At 46.5% G+C, this 24,600-nt stretch overlaps 1 protein-coding gene across 1 annotated transcript in view; it reads right to left on the minus strand.

Moving 5' to 3' along the window:
- The window catches only part of LOC142591047 (uncharacterized), a 79,955-nt gene that overhangs the window by 37,324 nt on the left and 18,031 nt on the right, over positions 1–24,600 (minus strand). Inside the window, exons 4-12 of the mRNA XM_075703423.1 lie at positions 23,406–23,501; positions 21,577–21,672; positions 13,480–13,575; positions 11,646–11,741; positions 9,339–9,434; positions 7,192–7,287; positions 6,970–7,065; positions 2,964–3,059; positions 692–787 (exon numbers count right to left, since the gene is read on the minus strand). Coding sequence (XP_075559538.1) covers positions 692–787; positions 2,964–3,059; positions 6,970–7,065; positions 7,192–7,287; positions 9,339–9,434; positions 11,646–11,741; positions 13,480–13,575; positions 21,577–21,672; positions 23,406–23,501 — 864 coding nt within the window. The remainder of the gene's footprint in view (positions 1–691; positions 788–2,963; positions 3,060–6,969; positions 7,066–7,191; positions 7,288–9,338; positions 9,435–11,645; positions 11,742–13,479; positions 13,576–21,576; positions 21,673–23,405; positions 23,502–24,600) is intronic.

A 24,600-nucleotide genomic window follows, 5' to 3' on the forward strand; every position in this document is an offset into this window, starting at 1 on the left:
CCGGGAAAACTGTGGCATTCTTCTTGTCAGCAGGGAGAATGTCGATCTCAGAGTTGTCAAAACGCCGCCTCACAGCCCCGCGTTCCTCAGCAGAAAGTGGTGAAACAAATTTCCGCTGATGCAACCGACAGAGGAACCCGAAAACGCAGGTGTGGGCCTCATCCAGTTGGCACTGATGAACTTGGCTGACGGCACGCTTCACAGCACAGGGCAAGATAGGACACAAAGGGTGTAATTTAGTTTGAGAGTGTATATGCCTTACACACTCTTAAGCAAAATTACCCCTTTTGGGTTGTATCTTTCCACACATCAATAATCGTCATCTGTCTTGTCCGCATTTCCCGGTCCTTGTCCGCGAGCCCGGTACTTCCAAGTCGCAAACGGCATGCGCGTTATCAGCATGACAGCGCATTGTCGGCTGGAAAGTAGCGAGTGTAGCGTTTTCAAGAAAGGAAACGCAGCCAAGGCAGATGACGATTATCGTTGTGTGGCAAATATACACCTTAAAGGGTGTACCTTGTCGAAGACTGCGTAGCCCGCTCTATTCTACTACTTGATCTAATATCAGCCAGAATGCCGTGTCTGCGTGCATTTAATCCCGAATACAGGCCGTTGTTTTTGTTTCTGTTACACTCATGATTTTTTCTTTTGAAGGAGCTCAGTGCGCTGACGATGATGAAGTCATACTTACCTACGCAAAGAGGAGCTCCGTCGACAAAATCGCAATATCGTTGCATTTCTTTGCACTTTCCCTCCTCTTCCTCGTTGCATTTCGTGCGTTTCTTTCCTGACAAGAGAAATAACACGAGCGTGACTGCAATAATTACAAGAATTACTTTCCATTGCACACATTCTGGCTCCCATTGCTTGGTTTCTTCATATCGTTTCAACTAACAAAAGTTACGGACATCTCGCGATAACTCTCGGTATATGATGACTGTGGACGAACATATGATAATGCCCAATGATAGCGAATGACCGTATTCCGTAAGTGCCGTTTCTGTAGCTTGTGTAGTGGTTATTCTGAAGCTTATTGATTCGGCTATATGCTTACGTACTCCGATATGATCCCACTCAACTATGACAATCGTTTGCCAAAGCGGTCCATAAGCATGGAGGCATGATGGGGACTGTGTGAGCCTGACAGAGTGACGATGGAACGAGAAAGTAGGAATGATATCCATAGAACGACAGAAGCGTGTGACAACGATGGCATGACTACAATGACATGTCGATTCTTAAATTAGGGCGATGGTAGGACAACAACAACCGGACGATGATGACATGAGGACAAGATGACGACTGTATTACGACAACCGGACGACAACGCCAGAATGGCGACGATCGCGTGACCAGAGGGCACGGCAATGACGGTTTGACAACGGATGCATGATAGCGTCTTTGTGTCGAGGACGCAATTACGACAATGGAGAAACAACAGGGTGACACCAATGGCATGACCACAATGGTATGAAGACGAATGCATGGCGATGACTGTATGACGACGATGCAGTAACGATAGTGGTAAGACATGAGAAAGGGATGACGACGAGTGTATAATTACAATGGCGTGTATTACTGTATCACGAAGTTTGTATGACGACGATGGCTTGACGACGACAGAATTACGATCAGATCCGGATGACTTAGCTGAAGGGACAACAATGGCACGACAACGATGGCATAGGACGGTCTGACGGTAGGGGCGCGATAGCGACTGACGATAACGGCATGACAAGGATGTCATAATCACAATTGAATGACGACAGCATGACAGCAATAAAATGACAAAGAAAAACTGATGTCGATGGAATGACGAAGGCAGCATGACAACGACGGCATCACGACGATGGGATGACGTTAGCGAAGTACTGACAATGATGAAACGACAGCGTGACGACGACCACATGTTACGATGAGGAGAGTCCGATGACAAAGCTGGAATGACAACGATGCAATGACCACGACGGCATGGCGACGCCGAACGCACACCTATTATCCTAAGCTATTTGGACCACTAGGTCGGAGCAGAAGGCGTGACGACGATGGCATAATGAGAGTCAGGTCACGAAGCTGGAAGGACGACGGTTGAGCGACCATAACGGCAACACTATGGCGGTGTGACAACAAATGCAAAGCGGCTGTATGACGACGGTGGCGCGACAATGAGGGCATCACGAGTGCCGGGCGACAAAGCTGGAATGACGGCGATGGAACGGTGACGATTGCATCACGACCACGAGCGCACACATATTGCCCCAAGCTATTAAACAACTTGGGTGACTGGGTCGCGGTAGATGGCGTGAGGACGATGGAATGACGAGAGAAAGATGGAACTATTATGATGATGACAATGGAACAACCATGACGGCATATCGACCAGGAGCACATACCTAGCGGCCCAAGCAGAGAGACAGTTTAGGTCACTGGGTTGGCGTACAGACAGACAGACAGACAGACAGACAGACAGACAGACAGACAGACAGACAGATAGATAGATAGATAGATAGATAGATAGATAGATAGATAGATAGATAGATAGATAGATAGATAGATAGATAGATAGATAGATAGATAGATAGATAGATAGATAGATAGATAGATAGATAGATAGATAGATAGATAGATAGATAGATAGATAGATAGATAGATAGATAGATAGATAGATAGATAGATAGATAGATAGATAGATAGATAGATAGATAGGTTCAAGTAGGCAAATAATGCTATTCGCATTAAAAAAATACATATCCCGACAGTTCTTATTATTCTAGCTCGCTCCTATATAATATGGTGAGGCCACATTACATATTCAGTAAATGCATCACCACAAAAAATGCATATTACACCGAGATATCGTGAACACGCCACTGTTGTTCTAAAAAAATAGAAAAGGAAGGCAATAGAACAAAAAAGAGAGCGTGGTTTTTAGTTTGCCGTGAAGTTCCCTGGCGGCGCCTTACCAGAACAAAGAGCACCTCCACCGATGAACTCGCATCCCTTTCCCAATTTAGCGCACCTTTTCTTCTCAGAGGCGTCGCACGTTGAGCGCGCAGGGCCTGTTGAAGGAAAGAGACGAACTAGGAAAACAATTTCAATGCGTATTGTGTACGGTATAGTCATTACATATGCAGTTTATAGAGATGAAGTTGGTTTTGTTTTGAACGTGACTGGTGCTCTTAATGAAAATGTTATCGCCTTTTAACGGGATATATTCAATTTACAATTTTGTTCATTGGCGTGCATGACACACGTTTACTACAAAACTACACACTTGTTTTAGCTGGCTTACCAGGAAGACCAGACTGATTTCACGGACTAAGGACGTATACCCTCTCAAAACGAATGCACATACGTGACAGGGCTTGTCGCAATATAACCCAACACAATGGGTGTATTTCACTATAGGCATATATATTTAATAATTCCGCTTTATAAAAATACACTCCTCACATAAGATATTCTTCCACAATTTGAAGGGAAGTCGGTAATAAGTCATACATTAACGGCAGAAAAATTTGTCGCCATCATTGATTACAAGGTCGTATGGAGCAAGAAACTAATGTAGTAGTTTTGAAGCTTGTATTTCGTTCGCAACAGCAATCCCGCAAATGGAGTGCACAATTCTGGGTTAAGTAAAAGCTCAATAAAGTCAAAAGGCTCGGGGGAACTAGGATAGACATCTTCATCTATGAAAGATGCGTAAACCAGCGCAAGCTTACCCTCCACCCCCCCCCCCAAAAAAAAAAACGGGAAAGTTACCGGAGAGCCCCTGTAAGGTGACTTTGCGGAATTCCAGAATCCAAATCTGCTTAGGTTAAAGAAAGTGGCTATTATATGCACGGTGAATTTGACTGTATGGCTGAGACATTGATAATTTGCAGGAGATATTTTGAGGGACAGCCCCTGCGCATATTGATTTTACCACGTACAGCTTACAGCAGTAAGCTAAAGAGATGTCATCCATTTGTGCATCAGCCTGGAACGAGCTGTTGTCAAGTAGCGAAATATTGAAATCAAGTTGAAGAATCATATTAAAAATGCGGGCTTCGAATATTGAACCTAATAAGTAAAAATTTTATATTTCTATAAACTAAAAAACAGCCTCCGGAGAATAAGTGTGGGAAAAGTTCACTTTTTTCCAATTACACACAATGCCATACGAAAGTCAGTGATTCTGCGGAGCTTGTAAATCAGCCCGAGCGAGAAATGGACACGACAAGGGGAAATATGGTTACTGTGAAAAAAAAACAAAGCGTACATCTCACAATACGAAAGGCTAAATAACCTTTACTGGTAGGGCCGCAACTGCCTGAAATGCGTGGCCAGCTATAAACACGCGCACTTCTGGCGGCGAGCAAGGACTAGCCGATATTTGCATTAGGCCTGCATCTTTGGCAGGAATAGAATATTCGACGAAATCGGCTTCTGCAATTAGGCACCGTAGTTTTAGGCAAAAGTAGTTATATAAAGGGGATTTATTGGTGTTTTCGTAGCGACCGCCGGTCCTGGGTCCCACCGAGCAGTTCCCGAGCTCGAGCCTCTGCTGCGCGCTTGATGCTGCCGGTGCTGCTTACTCTGTGCGCACGTTCGTCATCTTCCTTACAATGGCCCCGCGGAAATAAAGGAGCCATCCTGGCGACTTAGTTTTCTGCAAGGACGGTAGAATGGTGTTACGGCTTCAGACGGTGAACGTGAACGACTTCGCCGTTACGACGTCGCATGTCGGACGGTGGCGTTAGCGGCTCAACCAGGTAATTGACGGGTGATGTTCTCTCGAGAACGCGGTATGGCCCGTCATACTTCGGAAGGAGTTTTGAAGCGAGCACAGGCATGCGGTGTGCCACTAACAACCAAACGCGAGCGCCCGGAAGAAAAGTGGGAGTCGAGTTCTGGGCATCGTGAACGGCTTTTCGACGGTTCTGGTCGTCAGAGGTGAATCGGGGGGCCAGCTGGCGACATTCCTCGGCGTGTCTGTTGGCTTCCGAGATCGGCAGGCATTCAGATGGGTCAGGCCGCTAGGGTAGAAGCTTGTGCGGCCTGATCCCGGTGACCAGAACCGCTAACGCACTCCCTCACCAGAGCAGGATTGGCCACCCTGGTGCAGTACTTGGCCACAACCTCCTATATGAATACAACAATCAAGGATGGTGGGCAGATTGTTCTAGAAAAACTGGCCAACCTGTATTAGCAATTCCTCATGACCTGGAACGTCCACGCCATTCAGAATGAATTCTTTAAATTACCATTTGTCATGGCGCTCTTTGGCCATAACTGGCCCTTGCGCCATTAAAAACCACATATCATCATCATCATCATGACCTGGAACGTACCGGAATCTTGCAAAAACGCTAACATAATTCTAATCCATAAGAAAGGGGACGCCAATGACTTGAAAAATTATAGGCCGATCAGCTTACTGTCTGCTGCCTACAAAGTATTTACTAAGGTAATCGCAAAGAGAATCGGGAACACCTTAGACTTCTGTCAACCAAAGGACCAGGCAGGATTCCGTAAAGGCTACTCAACAATAGACGATATTCACACTATCAATCAGGTGATAGAGAAATGTACGGAATATAACCAACCTTTATACATAGCTTTCATTGATTACTAGAAAACGTTTGATCCAGTCGAAACCTCAGCAGTCATGGAGGCATTAGGGTATCAGGGTGTAGACGAGTCGTATGTAAAACTACTGAAAGATATCCATAACGGCTCTACAGCCACCGTAGTCCTCCATAAAGAAAGCAACAAAATCCCAATAAAGAAAGGCGTCAGGCAGAGAGATACGATCTCTCCAATGCTACTCACAGCGTGTTTACAGGAGGTATTCAGAGACCTGGATAGGGATGAATTGGGGATAAGAGTTAATGAAGAATACCTTATTAACTTACGATTCGCTGATGACATTGCCTTGCTTAGTAACTCAGCGGACCAATTGCAATGCATGCTCACTGACCTGGAGAGGCAAATCAGAAGGGTGGGCCTAAATATCAATCTGCAGAAAACTAAATTAATGTTTAACAGTCTCGGAAGACAACAGCAGTTTACGATAGGTAGCGAAGCACTGGAAGTGGTAAGGGAATACATCTACTTAGGGCAGGTAGTGACCGTGGATCCGGATCATGAGACTGAAATAATCAGAAGAATAAGAATGGACTGGTGTGCGTTTGGCAGGCATTCTGAGATCATGAACAGCAGGTTGCCACTATCCCTCAGGATAAAAGTGTATAAGAGCTGTGTCTTACCAGTACTCACGTACGGGGCAAAAACCTGGAGGCTTACGAAAAGGGTTCTACTTAAATTGAGTACGAAGCGAAGAGCTATGGAAAGAAGAATGGTAGGTGCAACGTTAAGTGATAAGAAAAGAGCAGATTGTGTGAGGAAACAAACGCAAGTGAATGACATCTTAGTTGAAATGCAGTAAAAGAAATGGCCATGGGCAAAACATGTAATGAGGAGGGAAGATAACCGATGGTCATTAAGGGTTACGTACTGGATTCCAAGGGAAGGGAAGCATAGCAGGGGGCGGCAGAAAGTTAGGTGGGCAGATGAAATTAAGAAGTTTGCAGGGAGGACATGACCACAATTTGTACATGACCGGGGTAGTTGGAGAAGTATGCGAGAGGCCTTTGCCCTGCAGAGGGCTTAACCAGGATGATGATGATGATGATGATGATGATTATGAGTATATCCGATTCCTGGTAGAAATTTCGCATATTCGTGTAATCTTATTACATATCGTGCATTTTTGTATGTGTTTAGACAATAAAGCTCAACAGCCCTGCAGTTACTAGACTGAATTACGGTGGAAAAGACCACGAGGATAGCAGAATACTCACTCACTCACACACAAAGAGAGCCAGAGAGACGAACGAACAAGAGCTCAAACGCGAAAATCATTAACAAGCGGAAGTTTCTCTTTTTTTTCATCACAAATAGCTTTCAACGAGAGCAGCTCCTTACCGTAACACAAAGAGGCCCCGCCTACAAACTCGCATCCTTTGCCGACCGCTTCACACCGTTGCTTTTCCTCTTGATTGCAAGCTGTGCGATTTGGATCTACCGGAGAATGATAAAAAATGCAGTTGCATCAAATACAAGAATGTACACAGTTTCACATGTCGCACACAAAAGTCTGCCAGTGGCAAACATCGTAATCACAGCTCGTCGGGGATAGTAACTTACCGATGCAAAATGCTGCCTGCGCAGTGAAGTCGCAGTCTTCCTTGCTTAATTTGCATATGTCGGTCTCTTCGTCATCACACTCCGTGCGCGTTTTTTCTATGAAAAGAAAACAACTATCTAAAAAAATTGAACACATAACTGGTGACGCCATGTTTGTGGAACTAAGGACTAAGTACCGCTGATTCATGTCGCATATAAGCCAGACATTCTTATGAAGGAAGGCGTATCATTGGCGGAACGAAAAACGCAAACTTCTGACTGTATATCGGGCCATCGTTTATGCACTTTCTTGCGATGTTATAGCTCTGTCTTTTTTATGTTGTATACAACATACTTATTGGGGATATGCACGCGCAACTAAAATGTATCTGCTTCTGATTTGGTTTGCTTGTCAGGCCCATGTTTAAACAGATAATTTAGCGTTTAATTCTGCTGCCGCGCTGTACATGCTGTACTTGTAAGAAATTAATAACGCGACGGCCATCCGGCTTAGAGACGATGCGCTTTTCATGTCGCTGTAGCGATGTCTACCTGATACGAGCATCCATGCTTATATGTAGTTGCATTCCCATATATATATATATATATATATATATATATATATATATATATATATATATATATATATATATATATATATATATATATATATATATATATATATATATATATATATAACACTGTAGCCGCTGACACGATGGTAGACAACGCGCGAGATTTTAAGAATGTCGTCTTCTTCGGACTATTCTTAAAACGTCGTCTTCGTCAGCCTGTCACAATATATACATGGCGTCCCGGCTAATTTGAGCCAGTGTTTAAATCTATGCGAATGCCACGTAGCTGGACAGAACAAAGGTAATGTTGTTCGCCGTCGCTTGCACAAGCTATCTTTTTCCTTCCGCCTAATTAGACAGTCAGTCCTAATTAAATATACAATTTCTCAAATATTACAATTATATTGAAAGTGTCAAGGAGAAAATTGTAGAGCGACATAAAAAACTCCCGACACAGCTTTCTGTTGCTCAATACGTACTACATAAGTGTTTTTCCGAGCGTGAAAGAAGCCCGCGAAAACTTGTAGGACGCTTAAGCTGCGCATTTAAGAGTGGAACGCGATAGCAATCAAAGACCCCTGATGCTTCCCAGCAACTGCAGCGTATGTAACCTTAATGTTCAGCGGGAAACACTCACGGCAAACACTATGCACGAAGGCGGGCTTTCTGGTCGAAACGCGGCCTCTTGCAGGGGCCGCGATGCGGCTGATGTGAGCGCCATCTGGAAGTCTTTCAAGGAAGTGGGTGAGCTGCTCCGTAGACTCTGAGAAATTTATGCGCCGGCGTGCGTGAATCGCGGACGCCGTCTCCGGTCTGTGCATTGTAGAAACGCCAGAAAAGGGGTTTGTTTCAGTTTTCGCGTAACAAAATTATGCCTTTCCGTATATTCAAATCACAATCAGAGAGCTATCATGCCTGTAGGTTGTGTGTAAGTCGTAGTTTACGACTTCTCCGCGTATTTTTAGCTTGAGAAATTCAGTTCAATAAATTTCTTGGGTAACATGAACGGCCTAGGTATGTGTTGTATATGTGGACGTTGACGCCAAATTTTTTGCGACACGGGCTCTTTAACGATATTGTGTTAATACGCACAATATTGCCGTGCGACTGTCATTCGGGGCTCTTTACTTGTATTCGCGGGCTTCTTTCACTCTCGGAAAGACGCTTTTATGTAGCACGCATTCGGGAAAAGAAAGCTGTATCTGCAATTTTTCGTGTCTCTACAATTTTCTCGATCACACTTTTCCTCTACTTATATTATTTTACAAGTTCACCTATTAATTAGGACTAATCATATAATCAGGAAATTCCCTTGGTTCTGTCCAGCAACGTCGAATTTAGCTGTGACACACACACACGCGCGCGTATAAATATATATATATATATATATATATATATATATATATAATGTGTGCGTGTGTGCGTGCGTGTGTGCGTGTGACAGGACTTAGGGCAACATGGTGTAGTCGGTTACAATGGCTGCTTTTACCAATGCCGTCTAACCCACTTTCGGTAAATTTCAGACTAAAAGTAAGAGGGCAAATAAATGAGTGAACGAAGCGCGGCATCTCAGTGTGCGACGCGTGTGCTTACCGGTGCACAGGGCTGCACCGAGCGAGAAATCACAGTCCAGTCCCAGTGCCCGGCATATGGCCTCCTCCTCTTCGTTACATTTTGTGCGTCTCCCGGCTGCCGAGGAGAAACAGACGAAACCAAAGAAATCTTCTAATGCACGGAGACACTGGCGAAGTTGGTACATCCCATCGCATGGTCCAAAAAGAAACGATCAATAATACACATCTACTGCGCGCCTTTGAATCTGTGTGACGCGTGCAATTAAACGTTTTAAGGCGAAATGCGACGTGGGCAATTCTATTTAATGTCGTTCTACGCAACTTGTAATCTCGTTACTGAAGTGCTATAGCGCCAAACAGACGACACAAGAAGAAGAGACACGGACTCTTCCGTGTCTCTTCTTCTTGTGTCGTCTGTTTGGCGCTATAGCACTTCAGTAATATGCACCAACTAGCCCAACAAAAAGTTCTGCTGTAATCTCGTACCATCTTGGTATCATCTGCCACTCCCCCCCCCCCCTACAACGTTCACGAGCTTTACCGAAATGCAAACAGCGTGCTGTCGCCAATGCACGCTTGGCGCGCTTTGGCCATAGCTGTCCTTTGCGCCAATAAAAACCACACATTCGTTCATTCGAATGCACGGCGGAACGTCCGACGTAGTGACGTCACAAGGACAAAAGATATATGTCTGACATTTGCGGGGGAAGAAGAATGGCAAAGAGAGAGGCGCATGGCAGAGAGACAGAAGCGATGGACGTGACGCAAAAGGCAGTGGCGAGGTTGATTTAATATGTGCGCCCGTTTCATGCCTGTCTCGCTGATGTAATGGCGACTGGCGCATGCGCGCTTTTCAGCGATGCAGCAGCCGTCGCTGTCAGCAGAGTCGGTTTGGAAAGGAGGATTAGTTTAACAAAAAAAACAGCCCAGGCAAAAGAACACAAGGTGGAAAACAGATGAGGAAAGGGTCGAGCTTCCTGCACTCCTCGATCTCTGTGTTGTATTTTTCCCATTCTTCAAGACACAGAAAACTCAGCGCCATGCAGAGGAGTCAGGAAAGATACATGTGCATGAAAAAAACTACACCTAGCTCCTAGTTTGGATGTCAGGCGGTAGTGAACTATAGCCCCTTAGGCCACAATATATGACTGGGTCTTCATTAGGGCCGCCAGATCTAAATATCTTTCTGCAAACACGGCGCAATCGCGGCAGGTGAAAAATTGGTTCTGTAGTGGGACTACTTACGTCAGATTAGGTAAGTCGCCATATCTGCGAAAAGTAAATTGATGAGGCATATTCATCTCTTATTGATAATGTGTTTTGTAATAGTAACAGCTGAAACATTTGATGCAAGTGGGTGCGCTCGTCAAGTTGAGAGCATTCGCTGAAAGAAATAACATTTATCACCAGCCAGTTATCCAGAACCACACGTCAAATTTCCCGTCAAATCCGACAGTGCACATGTTAAAATTCCATTTTTTTTGCATCAATCTCCGTGGTAAAGTCACGTGACATATTTTGTTGCTTATGGACACTACAGGCAAATTTTCCCCATCGCCATCGGTATTGGTGTAGCCGCGACGTTCTGTACAATGTCCAGGTACGATGAGATGGCGGCCGCACGTCGTAGTATGCTGTAGGTGCGAGCGCAAGCATGCGAGGTTGAGCCGAGGAGGATGGTGTCTTGGTGCGGTAGCGTCTTTTCACGCACGCAAGGGCAGACGTGGGGAGACGTGCAGGCACCCGGCGGAGGAGAGGGCAGGGTACGAGCGAGCTACCTTGGAGTATGCGGTGGATTCGAAGGCTAGACGACCTGAGAAAGCTGATGGCTCCGTGTGCGCTGTGTTCTGGCGCGCTTAGTTCACCTTGAAGCTAGAGGCAGCAGAAAGAGCGATTCGCTCGCCGCTGCTGCCGCCGCTCCATCACGTCAGCGTTCTGATAGCAAGTGTCCGCGGTCATCGGGTAAGAAGTGTTCGTGTTTGCCTGTGTGCGCGTGACACCATGCTTGTTAGTTTAACTACAAACTGAATGTTAGCGGTAGTTTGTACGCCGATAGAGCTGCTAACGTCACTGCGTATAGCTGCTTAATAATTTGCTATCGCAATCAACGCTTGGCGTTTCGCACGGTACGGCGACTTTTTTTGGTTAGCCGAGGGTAAACGTTGCATCCAGCGCTTTGTTCGTGAGTTTCACATTGTCGTAACTAGTCGGCATATTCAAAAGTAAGCTTCGTATTCATGTGGAAACACGTGTCTGAAAGGTGTACATTCAGTGCGGAAGGAGTGTAAGCAGTCACAGCAGGCTATGTTCGAGTAGAATTGCTTACAGACGCAGAGGGCGATACCGGCGCTGAAGTCGCAATATTTTCCCATTTCCTTGCATATCTTCTTCTCTTCTTCATTGCAGGTGGTACGCTTGTTATCTGGTACGAGGGAAAAAAAGACGGAAGTCGTGTAGTCCGAAATTATGGTCTTGAGCGTTACTAAAAACTCAGACTCAGAGCCTAGCGGTTTTACTCGTTCTGTGCAGCTTCCACAGCCTCCCAGATCTTTAATAACATCGTGCGAGCGTCTAGCGCACCGTTTGTGAGCGGCTTATAACGACGAGAAGCGGGGAGATAGGCAATTGTACGTTGTACGCAGAAGTGCATCAATGACTCTCCTGTCCGAGTGTCGTCTGCTAAGCGCTTCCCTTCAACAGTGCACACGCCTTGCTTTTCGTTGTCTGTGAAGCCCCGTCGTTCGCAAACAACATTTCGTGTGCGCTGATAAATTTTATTAACTTCGTCTCAATTCTATGGCGCATGCGCGAGTCCAGTAATTTGAAAAAAAATCAAAAGCATATCGCAGATAACTGTTTTACACGAGTGTTCTGCTTCGCGCAGCTTTACTTGCAAAGATGACTGGCGCAGCTAATGCTGGCAGGACGTGCAGTCACCATGAAGTGAACAGTGCAGAAGACGGCGGTCGCACTGCACTGTGCTTTAAGCGCACGAGGACACTATTGCCAATCTCGCCCTCATAAGGTGCAGACATGCCTTGCGGACATAGGATCGCACACATAGGATCGCCAAAGGTGAACCACGCTTGCCCACAGTCCACAACCCCTTTTTGCTTCTATTTCTCAAAAATACGAACCACTTTTGCAATCCACCTGCGTTGCGTGTCGGAAGTGCCCGGCGGCAAAGGGGTGTAGAAGGCCGAGAGGGTTTAGGGAGCGCTATTGCCTAAGTGCCTCTAACCCCTCGAAATAAATCTTCTTTAACTCTTTCCAGCTGGGGGATTCGGAGAGGAATTCGCTGTGAAATTAGCTTCGCCCAAGATTTACTCGTCCCTGAACTGAATGAGGAATTATGTTCATTTGTAGCCGAAGCCGTACGAAAGGCCACGGCAGAGGGCCACTGCTCGTAGGTCCTGTCCCGCACTTGTGACGCCTACTATTCAGGTTGTTTTGTTGAGTTTTGAACCCGTGCCTTTTTCGGATATTTACGTAATTATTTATTTATTTTAAGTATACCAGGGCTGTGTGAATTGCCTAGTGCACGGGCATTAGCGCACACGTCAGCAAAAACATGGCACACAATGAAAGCAATTTTAAATACTACAAGGCAACCATCAATCAAATAGAGTAACCAATATTGACATACAGTGTGAGGCAACTGTGATAAAAGAAATATTACCGAATATAGGCAACGTAATCATATATAGTTAAAATAGAAAGAGCGTGTGTCAAGAATTCATGAATTGATGGGGAATACTGCCGCCGCTAAGTTAGCTGTTAAATGGACCTAAGCAGATTTTAGGCAATGAACAATAACGGGCACCTGATTCATCAAGAGATTGTACATCGTAATGTACTCTGCGACAGTATTTAGGATTGCTTTCCACTGGAGAAAACCCTCTATTCGAGAATATGTTTCGTTCGGGAACACTTTGAATAAGCACGAGATTCGCTGCACAGTGCTTTAATTTGGACTATGCAATAAATTTTCGCGCCAGTATTTTGCGGGGGGTGGGATATTGGTGCGGATGCAAGAAAGGCGGTTGGGAACAGGGGCAGCAGAGAACGCCCGTGAGTATCCGGCCTTCCTTTCTACCCCGGTTTCTCGGGGAACAAGCAGGCCGTATTAGTAACAGATTTTTCCGAGACTGGTTTCTTACCAATGCACGTGGCCGCATTGGCGGTGAAGTCGCATACTTTTTCAGTGGCGTGGCATGCTTCGTGCTCCTTCTTTTCGCACGTGTTCCGAGTGGGATCTACGAGAGAGAGAGATAGGAAAAAGAAGGATAAGGGAAGACTATACGAGGGCAATATTTAAGCAGACCACATTACAATACTACTGTGCACTGCTGAACCGTAACTTTCGTCTTTCCACGCCCTATGTTAAAGCAGTAGCTCATGTAACGCTTGTGCATTGCAGACACGGAGTGCACATGCGTATGATGAGACTGGCGCCTTTATAACCTGTTTAAAGCTCTTGAATCTGTTCGGAACAGCGCAGATTTCTTTTAAAAGCAGATTTCTGGCCCAGCTAAGCATATTTCTAAAGCACATTTCCGCTGGCGCGCATATTCTGAAAACAATAAAGTACGGACTTCGAGCGACAAAAAAACTGCCTTCGTGCTGCTCAGCGTCGGGGTAGGAGAAGGATAATTGACAGGTGCTAAGGTAGCAAGATCAGTACAGAAAAGACGGAAAAGATGAACTTCATGCGAGGACATGCGACGCGATATGAGGAATAAGTTTCTTCAAATTATTGTGCATGCACAATAATTCTGGGCCAGGCTCTGGGCCAGGCATCTTGCAAGATGCCTGGCCCAGAGATCGTCGATCAACAAAATAGCGCCGCAAACAAACAAGCCGCGAATGCATTGCCGGCAGTCTAGGTTCATCAACATCACTGTCTTCGAATTTAGCTACCGCCGATAATGTTCCTTGCGCATGCCCGCCAACGTACTACTAAAGCGTAACTGTCCGATACACTGTTCGTCATGACAAGCCTGCAATGTGCACTATTGTTTGGCGCTAGAGAGATAATGAATCACCGCCAATAAGTGTTCTTTCTCTCTCTCTCTGTTAAAACTACTGCTAAAAGGTTTACAGTAGAACCTATGAATATGACTGTCTGCATTAGTGTGATTAGCATTGAAATAGTGTAGTGACGCACCTTATTGCCGCCTCAGAGACGCGTCACGTAATATACGCGTATGCGACACGGTTCCTCTCTGACGCTTCTATGATGATGATTTATTGGGATCACCTTCATAAAGGGGAGGGGTGAGAGTTAATTACCCCGCCCCATTGCAACTGCCCCGTAGTAAGATTGGGTCAATACATTCGCATCCCATTAGGATGCGCTAAGTGGTCTCTGGATTTTTGCTGAAGTAGACACATGTCTCGCCTTGTTGTGAATATTTGCTCCTGTATGTTTTTGTTTCTCCTTAAGCAACCAGCTCGAGCCTCAACTAGCAAGGTATACAGTGCCCTTTGTGTTATCGTACAGAATTCCCCTTCTAATTTCTTCCTATTGTGATTCTCCGTGGTCTTGTTTGTTCCCCTTTTCTGCATCCACTTCGCTGTCTCTGTTCCTCTCACTATATTTTTGATGACTCCTGTTTGTCTATTTATGCCTTCAATTACTCTGCACTTATTGCTAGCTTGGGTACGGAACCACGGGTAAAAAAGAAAGATGTTTATTTTATTTTGTTCCAGATTATTATATACAAGTAACTGTCATTTGTCGGACCTGTAGCAGATGGCTAGTTGAAGGTCCGATAAGAAATATAAAAGAAATCCTAGCATAGCAGGAATAAAAAAGAGCAACAGTAATTGTATATACACAGGTGTTGATTGCTAATTCACAAGTCAACGAAAACTAAGTGAATACATCAGAGTAAATTCAGAGTAAATTCGCATTGGCTGCGATGCCACCTCACGAGCGTGCCTCGACAAAGCAGAATGGGCGAAAGGATTCGCCTACGGCCACCATGAAACCAGACAGAATCGGCTGCTGCTACCTCATCATTATAGTGTTATGGCAATAGTGCTGGGCCCCTTCACAATAGTCAATTCATTTTTAACATCGCCGAATGTCGCACAGGGCCACAACGCCAGGCCTCTAACGATGCGGTTTCCTGAACCCACCGCTTAAGGGTGCTGACTTACGGACAGCGTTCATTGCTAGCTGCTTGCGATGTGGATTATCAGCGGTAGACTTACGGCATGCCGTCTTAGAGGAGGAGGAGGAAAAACTTTATTTGCTCTAATTGGTTAGACATTAGCGGTGGCAGTTGTGGTCAGCCGTCTTCACGGTCTTCTTCCCCATCTGCGCAGAGTCGACGCCCCTATTCCAGGGCACCACTGAGGGTGGCTACTCGGTGAGCGTGCCTTACTAGTCCATGCTGGACTTTCGGGTCACTGCTGGAGAGCACCTTCTCCCACTGCTCCGCACTCGGGTCTTTTATTTGAAGGAATTGTTGATTCTGAACGCATCCCCATTTAATGTGATATAAGTGGGCTTGGCGCCGCACCAGGGGCAAATGTCTCTATGCTGGGTGGGAAACATCTTGCTTAGTCTGTTTAGATTTGGGTATGTTCCTGTTTGCAGCCTCCTCCAAGACGTTCCTCCATACTGATTTAGGCTGTTGTGGGGTGGAGGGTATTTGATTCGGACCCCCTTATAGTAATTCAGAATGTCTGAGTAGCTTGGGTTGACTGGTATGGGTTCCTCAGGGTCGGTGCTTGTGACCGCCCGGTTTGTGTGGCCTCGAGCTGCCTTGTCCGCCCTTAGGTTCCCTTCTATTCCAGCGTGTCCCGGTACCCAGAAAATTGTATGCCTGACTTTGTTGTTAGCCCTGCAGGAGCGGAGGATGTGAAGCGCTCTGCGTCCTATTCTGCCGTTCATGTAATTCCGACACGTAGTTTGCGAGACGGTGAGTATTGTTAAAGACCTTTCGGATCGGTAGCCCTCCACTACCGCTAGAGCTACGGCTATTTCCTCAGCTTCCGTTACCGAGCAGTCCTTCATTGACGTGCTGCTCATCTCTTTGTAGTCCTGGCTTATTACTATCGCAGCTGTCTTTACTATGTTTGTGCCTCTTTGTTTGGCGTATACTGCAGCATCTGTGTATACTGTTATGCTTTTTGTGGCTAGGTACTTTTCGACGTATTTCGCGTTTGCGTCCCTTCGCGCCGTGTGGCGGTTTGGGTCCATGTTTTTGGGTAGGGGGCTAACAGTGTATGTTTTCCGATATTCATCAGGAATCCCCTCTGTTCTTTGGATTTCTTTGATTGATTCCGCGAAGCCTAGCCTTAATAGCAGTTCCCTTCTCGTTTTGGTCTGATGGAGTCTCATGAGCTGTGCGATACTTTGGGCTTCTTTTAGTTCTTCGAAGGTGTTGCTTAAACGCACGACAGTTTATGACAACTGTAAACAGAGAGCCAAAACCAAATTGCTGAGTCAAATATGGCCATGCATGCAGCAGTCAGCTCGAAGAGATTTAATTTACCGCATCTATGACCGAAATGGTAAAATACAGGGGCAGAATTAGTTCGTCCGTCGCGCGCTTGACAGCAGCAGTGCTCCGACACGTCAGTGGGGCACCGGGCTGCCTTTTTTTAAATATTGCGTGCGATTTCTTTTGAAAGCTGAAAAGAATCATACAAGAGATAGCCTGCCGCATACACTTCACTCTTTAATAAGCTTGCGCCCTTTGGAGCTTGTCCCGAAACAATAATCGTCACCAGCCTTGCTTAGGCTTTCTTTCTTGAAAACACTGCGCTCGCTACTTTCATATAGAGAACGCAATGTCACGTTGATAACACGCATGCCATTCGTGAACTGGAAGTACCGGGTGCGCAGCGTTAAAAAATGAAAGGCGTGCAAGGTAGATGATGGTTATTGTTCTGGCACAAGCCTCCAAGGGTGCAAGCTTTCCTTAGGTTTTCTTACCGTGTTGAAACCGATATCAACACGCATACATTATTTAGGTGACTATAATCGATGCAAAAATGCAGACTTCTGCCCTTCTTCGCTAAGAACACAGGGAGATGCCTTCGTGCTTTTCTAAAGGGCTAGATGATATCGTGTACATAGGTTTAAGTGTACGTTAGGGAATCCCAGGTGGTCCAAATTATTCCGGAACCCCGCACTACGGCATGCGTTATAATCAGATAGTGGTTTTGGCACGTAAAACCCCATACTTCAAGCTTTTTCCTTTCGTTGCACAGCACTTTGTCAACTTGTTGCTTTATAACTTCTCGCTCTCGTGTGGAAAGTCGGTACGGGCTCTGTGCGAGTAGTCGAGTGCATTCTTCGGTGATTATGTGGTACTTAGCAATTGGTGTTTGCCGAATCTTCGGTGATGTCAAGCAGCAATCTTTGAACCATTGTAGAAGACTTCGAAGCTGTTCTTTCTTTTAGTCATCGGAAGACTTCAATTCGTGTCGAAACTGAGTTCAAGGTCTGGCCATCGAGGTAGATGTGGTAAACTCCGAGAGGGCAAACGCACTACTCGTTTCTGCAATCTGCAATTTCTTCTGCGTGTGCGATCTTCGTGCTCTTGCATAGGTGTTTAAATTCCTGGCTGAAACTTGTCACATTATCCTAGTTTTTACTTCATTGAATTGAACGATTCTTCCTGCGACAGCGACTTCCTGGTTAAGCAGCTGGTATTGGTTGATCTCGGTGATTCCTTTCATCTCTCTATATGCTTATGCGCCCGCAGAAATCAATCATGATGCTGGCGCGAGGCAGAGTGCCTACTTGGTCTTTATGTACACTCAATGCATGTTGATTGAGGGCCCTATCCAGTGGTAGTGCTATGTCTGTAGACAGAGTTATTGACTCAGACTAAGTAGATGACTGTGCTGTGCTGACTCGGGAAGTCCTTGCCGAGAATTACGGTGTGTGAGCATTTTGGAGGATGACAAACCACGTAGGACAAGTCTCGTTGTGAACTGCCACTTTTTTCATGACGATTACAATCAAAGTTTTAGGTGTGCTTTAGCTGTTTGAATTTGCTGAACTACCCATGCATACTTTACATTCTTCAACTCAGCAGAGAAGGATCCACTTATGATGGACTAGTCCGCTCCTGTGTTCATTAAAGCAATGGCTGCGTGACCATCAAATCAGACCGTCAAAAAGCACGTCGAGGTCGGTGGTCCGTCCTTTGTCTTTCGTTGCAGGTAGGCCGCATTGTCGGTTCACGGCTGTGACTCGCTGTCCCAGTGATGTTACGCCGTGTCAACAACTCATCCTCAGGCGACATTTTCTTGTATTAGAGGCTTCGTTTGGGTAGCGGCGTGCCATCGCTAAGTTGTCGGAATGGTTCTTGCGGCAGCTTCCTTGGCGGGGAAAATTTTCAGTATTTCAACGAACACAAACAGAGCCTCAACTGACTGCTACTTTCGGTTTTCCAGATATGGGCTGACAGACTAACCACGGATTGGGCCAATACACTGCCGGCGCAGCGGCGAGAGGTACCGGCCTCGTGATGCTTAATGGGAGCGCCATAAGTCTGCAGTGAGTTTCGATGAGGTAGTCCACGACCTCACGATGCCGTTCGCCTGCAGCGGATGCGGCGCATTGACAGCGAACCCTCGCAGCCCCATGTCGTGGTATGGGCAATGGCGGTAGACATGGTTCACTTCTCCCCAGTGATAGCACAGCGAGCGGTGGTCGGGAGCGTGCCATACGTTTATCTTCCTTGGTGCGCTGTGCGAGCTGACAGACGGGCGGGCGGCTGCGAAAGGGTCTGGCGACATAATTAGGGTATGACGTGGAGGCTTAACCTGATGGCGGGTAACGGCAGCACTTCAGGCTGGGGCTGCAGCGATTCTGCGGCTCCTAGGGCTTGCCAAAATTTTTACTGGACAATATCAGTCATTAATTTAACCTGGAACTGCGACGCTGCAAACATCCTTCCTACTCGTATCGTCTCCTGCAGCTTGTTGGACCAGAGTGCTTGAATTTGTGCGTAGTCTGACAGAACAGCGATGATGTTGTCGGGAGCCTATTTAGTCTTCTCAGTGGTCGTATCCCCTAACAGAAGTTCTGCTGCAGTGTTGGGCAGGTTTCGCAAAAGTTCAGTGAAGAGTTCTTTCTTTACGTCCCGTGTCAAGAAGTGAACTTTTCTTCTTCAGACTTGTTGGAGTCGGCGTGGCGGAATGGGTGAGTCATCTCTTCTATGAAAATGGCGGCGTTCTCGTTTGGTAGCTGTATACGGGTTTCTAGCAGGGCTTTGGTTACCTCTTTGTATGCGATGCTCGTGAAGGTCAGTAGGAAGCCGCCATGAAACATGTCCCCCATTGTTAGGGTAAATTTCTTGTTCTCATACGACGTCCTAGCGGCGTCTTCCAATCTGAAAAAGACGTGCTGCAGCTTGTCTTCGCAGTTCCAGTTGTTTAACATAGCGCATCCTTTCATAGCTCTCCAGCCAGCTTTCCGGATCTTCATTATATGAACTGCGCAATGTCGGCGGCTCCCTAGGCTGATGCATCGCGATCGGTGTAGGCGGTACTGAGGCTTTCATTGTGGCTGCCGTAGTGGCCGTACAATTCCTGGTCTTCTCTGTAAGAAGACCGACTGCTTGTCTCGCGCCCCCCATTGTTTCGCTGCCGCAACACTACCAAGACGACGAGAGCTTCCTATTAGGAATAAGAGCAGATGACCACCGAGCAGCAGCGAGCCGACTCAAAGCTCTATAAGAAAACTCGCTGAGTACTTGGAAGACCTGTCGTGTTGGCGTAGTGGTGATGGTATCGGCCTGCTAAGCCCGAAGGCGCGGGATAAAATCCCGACCATGGCCGCCGCATCTCGACGGGCGCAAAATGCAACCGCCAGCGTACCGTGCATTGGGTGCACGTCGAATAAATCCAGGTGGTCGAAATGAATACGGAGTCGTCCACTACGAGGTGCCTCATAATAACACAGCTGTTTTGGACACGAAACTTCAGAAGTAAAAGTTGATTAGCACTAGGAACGCAAGACTGACTTTGTCCTAAGAGTATTTAGGTGTAGATTGCGTTGGTTTCGTTTCAGAAACGACGTCCTGGTTGATTCTCACCATTATTGACGAATCCCCTGTATTTTCAAAGATAAACAAAAAGTGAAGTGCATCACCTCCGCCGCAGGTCGGCATGTAGTGCAATGTCGGACTGACCCCCGGTGGAGGTGAAGCAGGCATTAAGCATCCCACATACGTGGTCCCATCCCGAAAGTAGTGCATTACCGGGCCGACCCGTGAAGGTGAAGCTGAAGTTAAGCACTCCCTAAACGTGGGCCAATCCCGAAAATAGTGCCACAGCGGGATTGAGCAAGCGTTAAGCACTCACCATACGTGGGCCGATCCCGAAGATAGTGCCAAAGTGGGCCTACCGCCGGCGGAGGTGAAGCAGTATTAAGCATCCCCCATAGTGGGCCGAACCCGAGGGTAGTGCAATACCGGGCCGACCCGCGGCAAAGGTGAAGCAGGCATTAAGCAGTCCCCATACGTGGGCCGATCCCGAAGATAGTGCAACACCGAGCCGACACCCGGCGGAAGTGAAGCAGGCGTTAGGCATCCCCCATACGTGGGCCGATCCCAAAGCTAGTGCAATGCCGGACCGGCCCGTGGCGGAGGTGAAGCAGGCGTTAAGCATCCCCTATATGTTGGCTGATCAAGAAGTTAGTGCAATACCGAGCCGACCCTCGGCAAAGGTGAAGCTGGCATTAAGAACTCTCAATACGTCGGGCGATCCTGAAGATAGTGCCACGCCGAGCCAACCCCCGGCAGCGGTGAGGCAGGTATTAAGCATCCGCCATAGTGGGCCGATACCGAAGGTAGTGCAATACCGGGCCGACCCGCGGCGAAAGGAAAGCAGGCGTTAAGCATCCCCCAAACGGGGGCCGATCCCGAAAGTAGTGCAATGCCGGGCCGACCCACGGCAAAGGTGAAGCAGGCGTTAGGCACTCCCATACGTGGGCCTATCCTGAAGATATTGCCACAATGGGTGGACCCCCGACGGAGGTGAAGCAGCCGTTAAGTACTCCCCATAAGTGGGCCGATCCCGAAGGTGCCGAAAGACGCGTTACAGGTTTCCGAGACTACAGGGGTATGTGCCATTGAGCTTGTACCATTTCTGAAATATCATCAGGATGGGCCAACATAATGATTTCTTTCTTGTTGACGGATGCTGAAAAAGCTACGGGACGTTAGTCATATACAGCATTCCCTATAAAAACACGTAATATAAAGCTGCCATACGACTCTTACCCATGCACACGGCGTAGCCGTCTACGAAATCGCATGTCATTCCCATTGATTCGCACGTTTGTTTTTCTTCTTCGTTGCAACTGTTTCGTACTGAATCTGCAAAAATAAGTCTACTATGAATTTGTGAAAATTGCGCTTGTGTCGCGTTCTAGTCAGTACAAACGGTGACAAAAATTGTAAGGCTGCCTTTGTGCTAGAAAACTTTGTTCTCAACATGCAAAACTTTACTGCGAGTAACCATGCTCTATGTTATAGCACCTTTTGCCTTCTTATTGACCATTTGGTTATGAACTACCATCATTTGTTTTTCTATACTTTGTAGACTCCTTATTGGATAACTACTGATGAGCTTCACATTAAGCAATTTTAGTTCATTACCGATCTTGTTCTTACAATCTCTAGGCTAACTGCTAATATTTATCGGTGCTTCGTAGGGGATAACACAGTGCGAATTGCCACGGGACCGGACGCTCCTAAGTACTGTCGTGAGCTATATGAGCGGGTGACACAGGAGCGCGTGTCAGATAGCCTCGAACCCTGCTATGGGCGATACGTGGTGGCCGCCGTCGGAAAGAAAGTGGAAAGGAGGACGCTGTTTTAAGAACTGTTGGTCACTCGCGCCATGCGTCTCTTTATACAAAGTGCGGAACTTCGCATTGCCAGCGCGCATTGATAAAGCTGTTTGATATTGCGCTTACTGATAACGTTGTGCACCGAAGCGTGGCCAATAGTAGCAATGTTTGAAGCGTAAACATGCGAGCGCTACCTCCCTGGGAAATCTGTCCGTGAGCCTGACACTCGTGGCACGATGCGCTCCATGAGATATATACCGGGTCGTATGGGGGGTATATCTGAAACTACCTTATCCTAAACGCAGGTAACGGGCGCCTAAGTGCCGCGCTCTCAAAAATAAGCATGACTGAAAAAAAAATGACTCACTGTAAGTTACTGCGCACGTAAACTTCTTATCGGCTATCGGCGTCCAGTGAAACGCCATTAGCTGCCGTTTTCAACAAACGCAGGCGCAGTGGGAGTGCCAACAGTTAGCAGAAGAGCGTCCCCCTTTCCCATCTGTGTTCGGCAGTGCCATCCGGCTATCGCTGTAACTCAGATTCGAGGTTATTTGCTACGCGTCCGTGGGTTCCCGCTCATATTGCTCACGATAGTATACATACAGTGATTAAAAACTATGCCTTCCTTTCTTTTTCTCGCGTAGAAACTCAATATAAATAGAGCGGACGACCTCTTTTTGGTCTAAATGGGGCTTTCTCTGACGGGTTCGACTCGCTGTTTGTATCGTTTACTTTATGTGTTCGAAGTTGTTCGGTTTGTTTTCGGCGTAGATAGAAATTCTATAATGTGCAGGCCACACTCCTTCACCTTTATGTTGAGTAGTGTGGCTCTATAACGCAGTCATTGATACGGAGCGCCGACATTGTTTACCCTCAGCCAGGTCTTCAATTGTGACGTATAGGGAACCTGATTTACAACAACTTACACATTGGAGCAACCAACATGAATACTTGTAAACTGTGTAGATAGTTTGGTACAAATGGTGTTATAGCTAATGTGCGTCATGCGAGAACCAGAGAAACTTCAATAAAACAGTCCGGAATCTTTTGTAGCTCCGAATGCACTGGTGCACCTACAAGTAGCGCACAACTTTTTTTTGCGAATGCCGTACGTGTTGAAGGTCACGGTTGAAGGTTGAAGGTCACATGCTTTGTCGGCACATCAAGGATGATGCCATGAGTGCCCAAAATAAGACACATTTTCTCACAAATTCAGTTGGAATCACATGAGCATTGCAGGAGAGGTTGCCGGCTTACCAGTGCACAGAACGGCACCAGTGCTGAAATCGCATGCCTGTCCCAGCGACTCGCACTTTTTCTTTTCCTCTTCGTTGCAGTTGTTTCGTTTTGTATCTGTACGAAAAAATAAGATTGAATCAATTTAGTCTAACCGTTCGCATCTACAGCTCAAGCGTCGGTAATTTATTAGAAGCTGTTTGCCAATAATCTGTGCATTAATATACTAGTTAACGGCAATTTTATTACTAGGCTTTAGAGACTCTGGTGTAAGAAATTCAATGCACTGGAATGATCACTCGTGCGTTTCTTCTAGTGAGTCGGTGTAATTAATTAGAAACAAATCCCTAATAATACACAGTCAGCCATGTGACCTTTTTTCGAAAAGAAAAATCACATCACTGGCTCAACGTCCACAGCGAGATTTATTGTCTACATAAATTACGAGAAAAAGCACTATGCTTTCACCGCTGCCGATAAAACGTGGCGTATGTCGAACACCTGATCAAACGCGGCAGGGCCTGCAGTAAAATCGCCATGTATAACGCGGTCTGAGCACGGAATTGAAGTGATGCCACATTGAGCATGCAAGGGAGCTCATATTACCCGCAGCTCAATACCTATGGTTATCTCGCCGCTGCTGGGAAAAACTGAGAAAACATATTTTTGTGAGCACGAAAGCGTACACCCTTACTGAAAGAGATAAAAGGGTAAAATGGGGGCTTTTGGCGTCTCAAAGCTACAGACTAAAAAAAAATTGAGAGAAGAGATGTTGTGTTGCTCTGGACTAATTTGGACCACCTGATGGTTTTTCTTAGGGCGTTCTTAAATCTAAGTACACCAGCGTTTTTCGCATTCTGCACCCATCGGAATGTGACCGTCGTTGCAGAGAATTGAAACCACGTCCTTGTCGCCGAAAAAAATGTCACAGCTACTGAGTCACGGCCGTTCCTAAATTAATATTAAGCATTATAATGAGCCGACGGAGGGAGTAAAACCTAGGTTCACCTAGGTTTTACTCCCTCCTGGGGTCAGTACTGAATGCATTGCACTATCGAGCTCTGCGTTCCTTGCCAAACGCTTTTGCCAAAGCAAAGCTCGCCAAAGCTTTTGACTCTTTTGTAATACAGTTCAACACTCCCTGCACGTTGATGCTGGTGGAAGCGTTTAGTGAAGCGCAGTCACATGACGAATCCGATGTGGCGGCAAGGGCAAA

This window comes from Dermacentor variabilis, chromosome 8, assembly GCF_050947875.1.
Source record: "Dermacentor variabilis isolate Ectoservices chromosome 8, ASM5094787v1, whole genome shotgun sequence".
NCBI classification, from domain to species: domain Eukaryota; kingdom Metazoa; phylum Arthropoda; class Arachnida; order Ixodida; family Ixodidae; genus Dermacentor; species Dermacentor variabilis.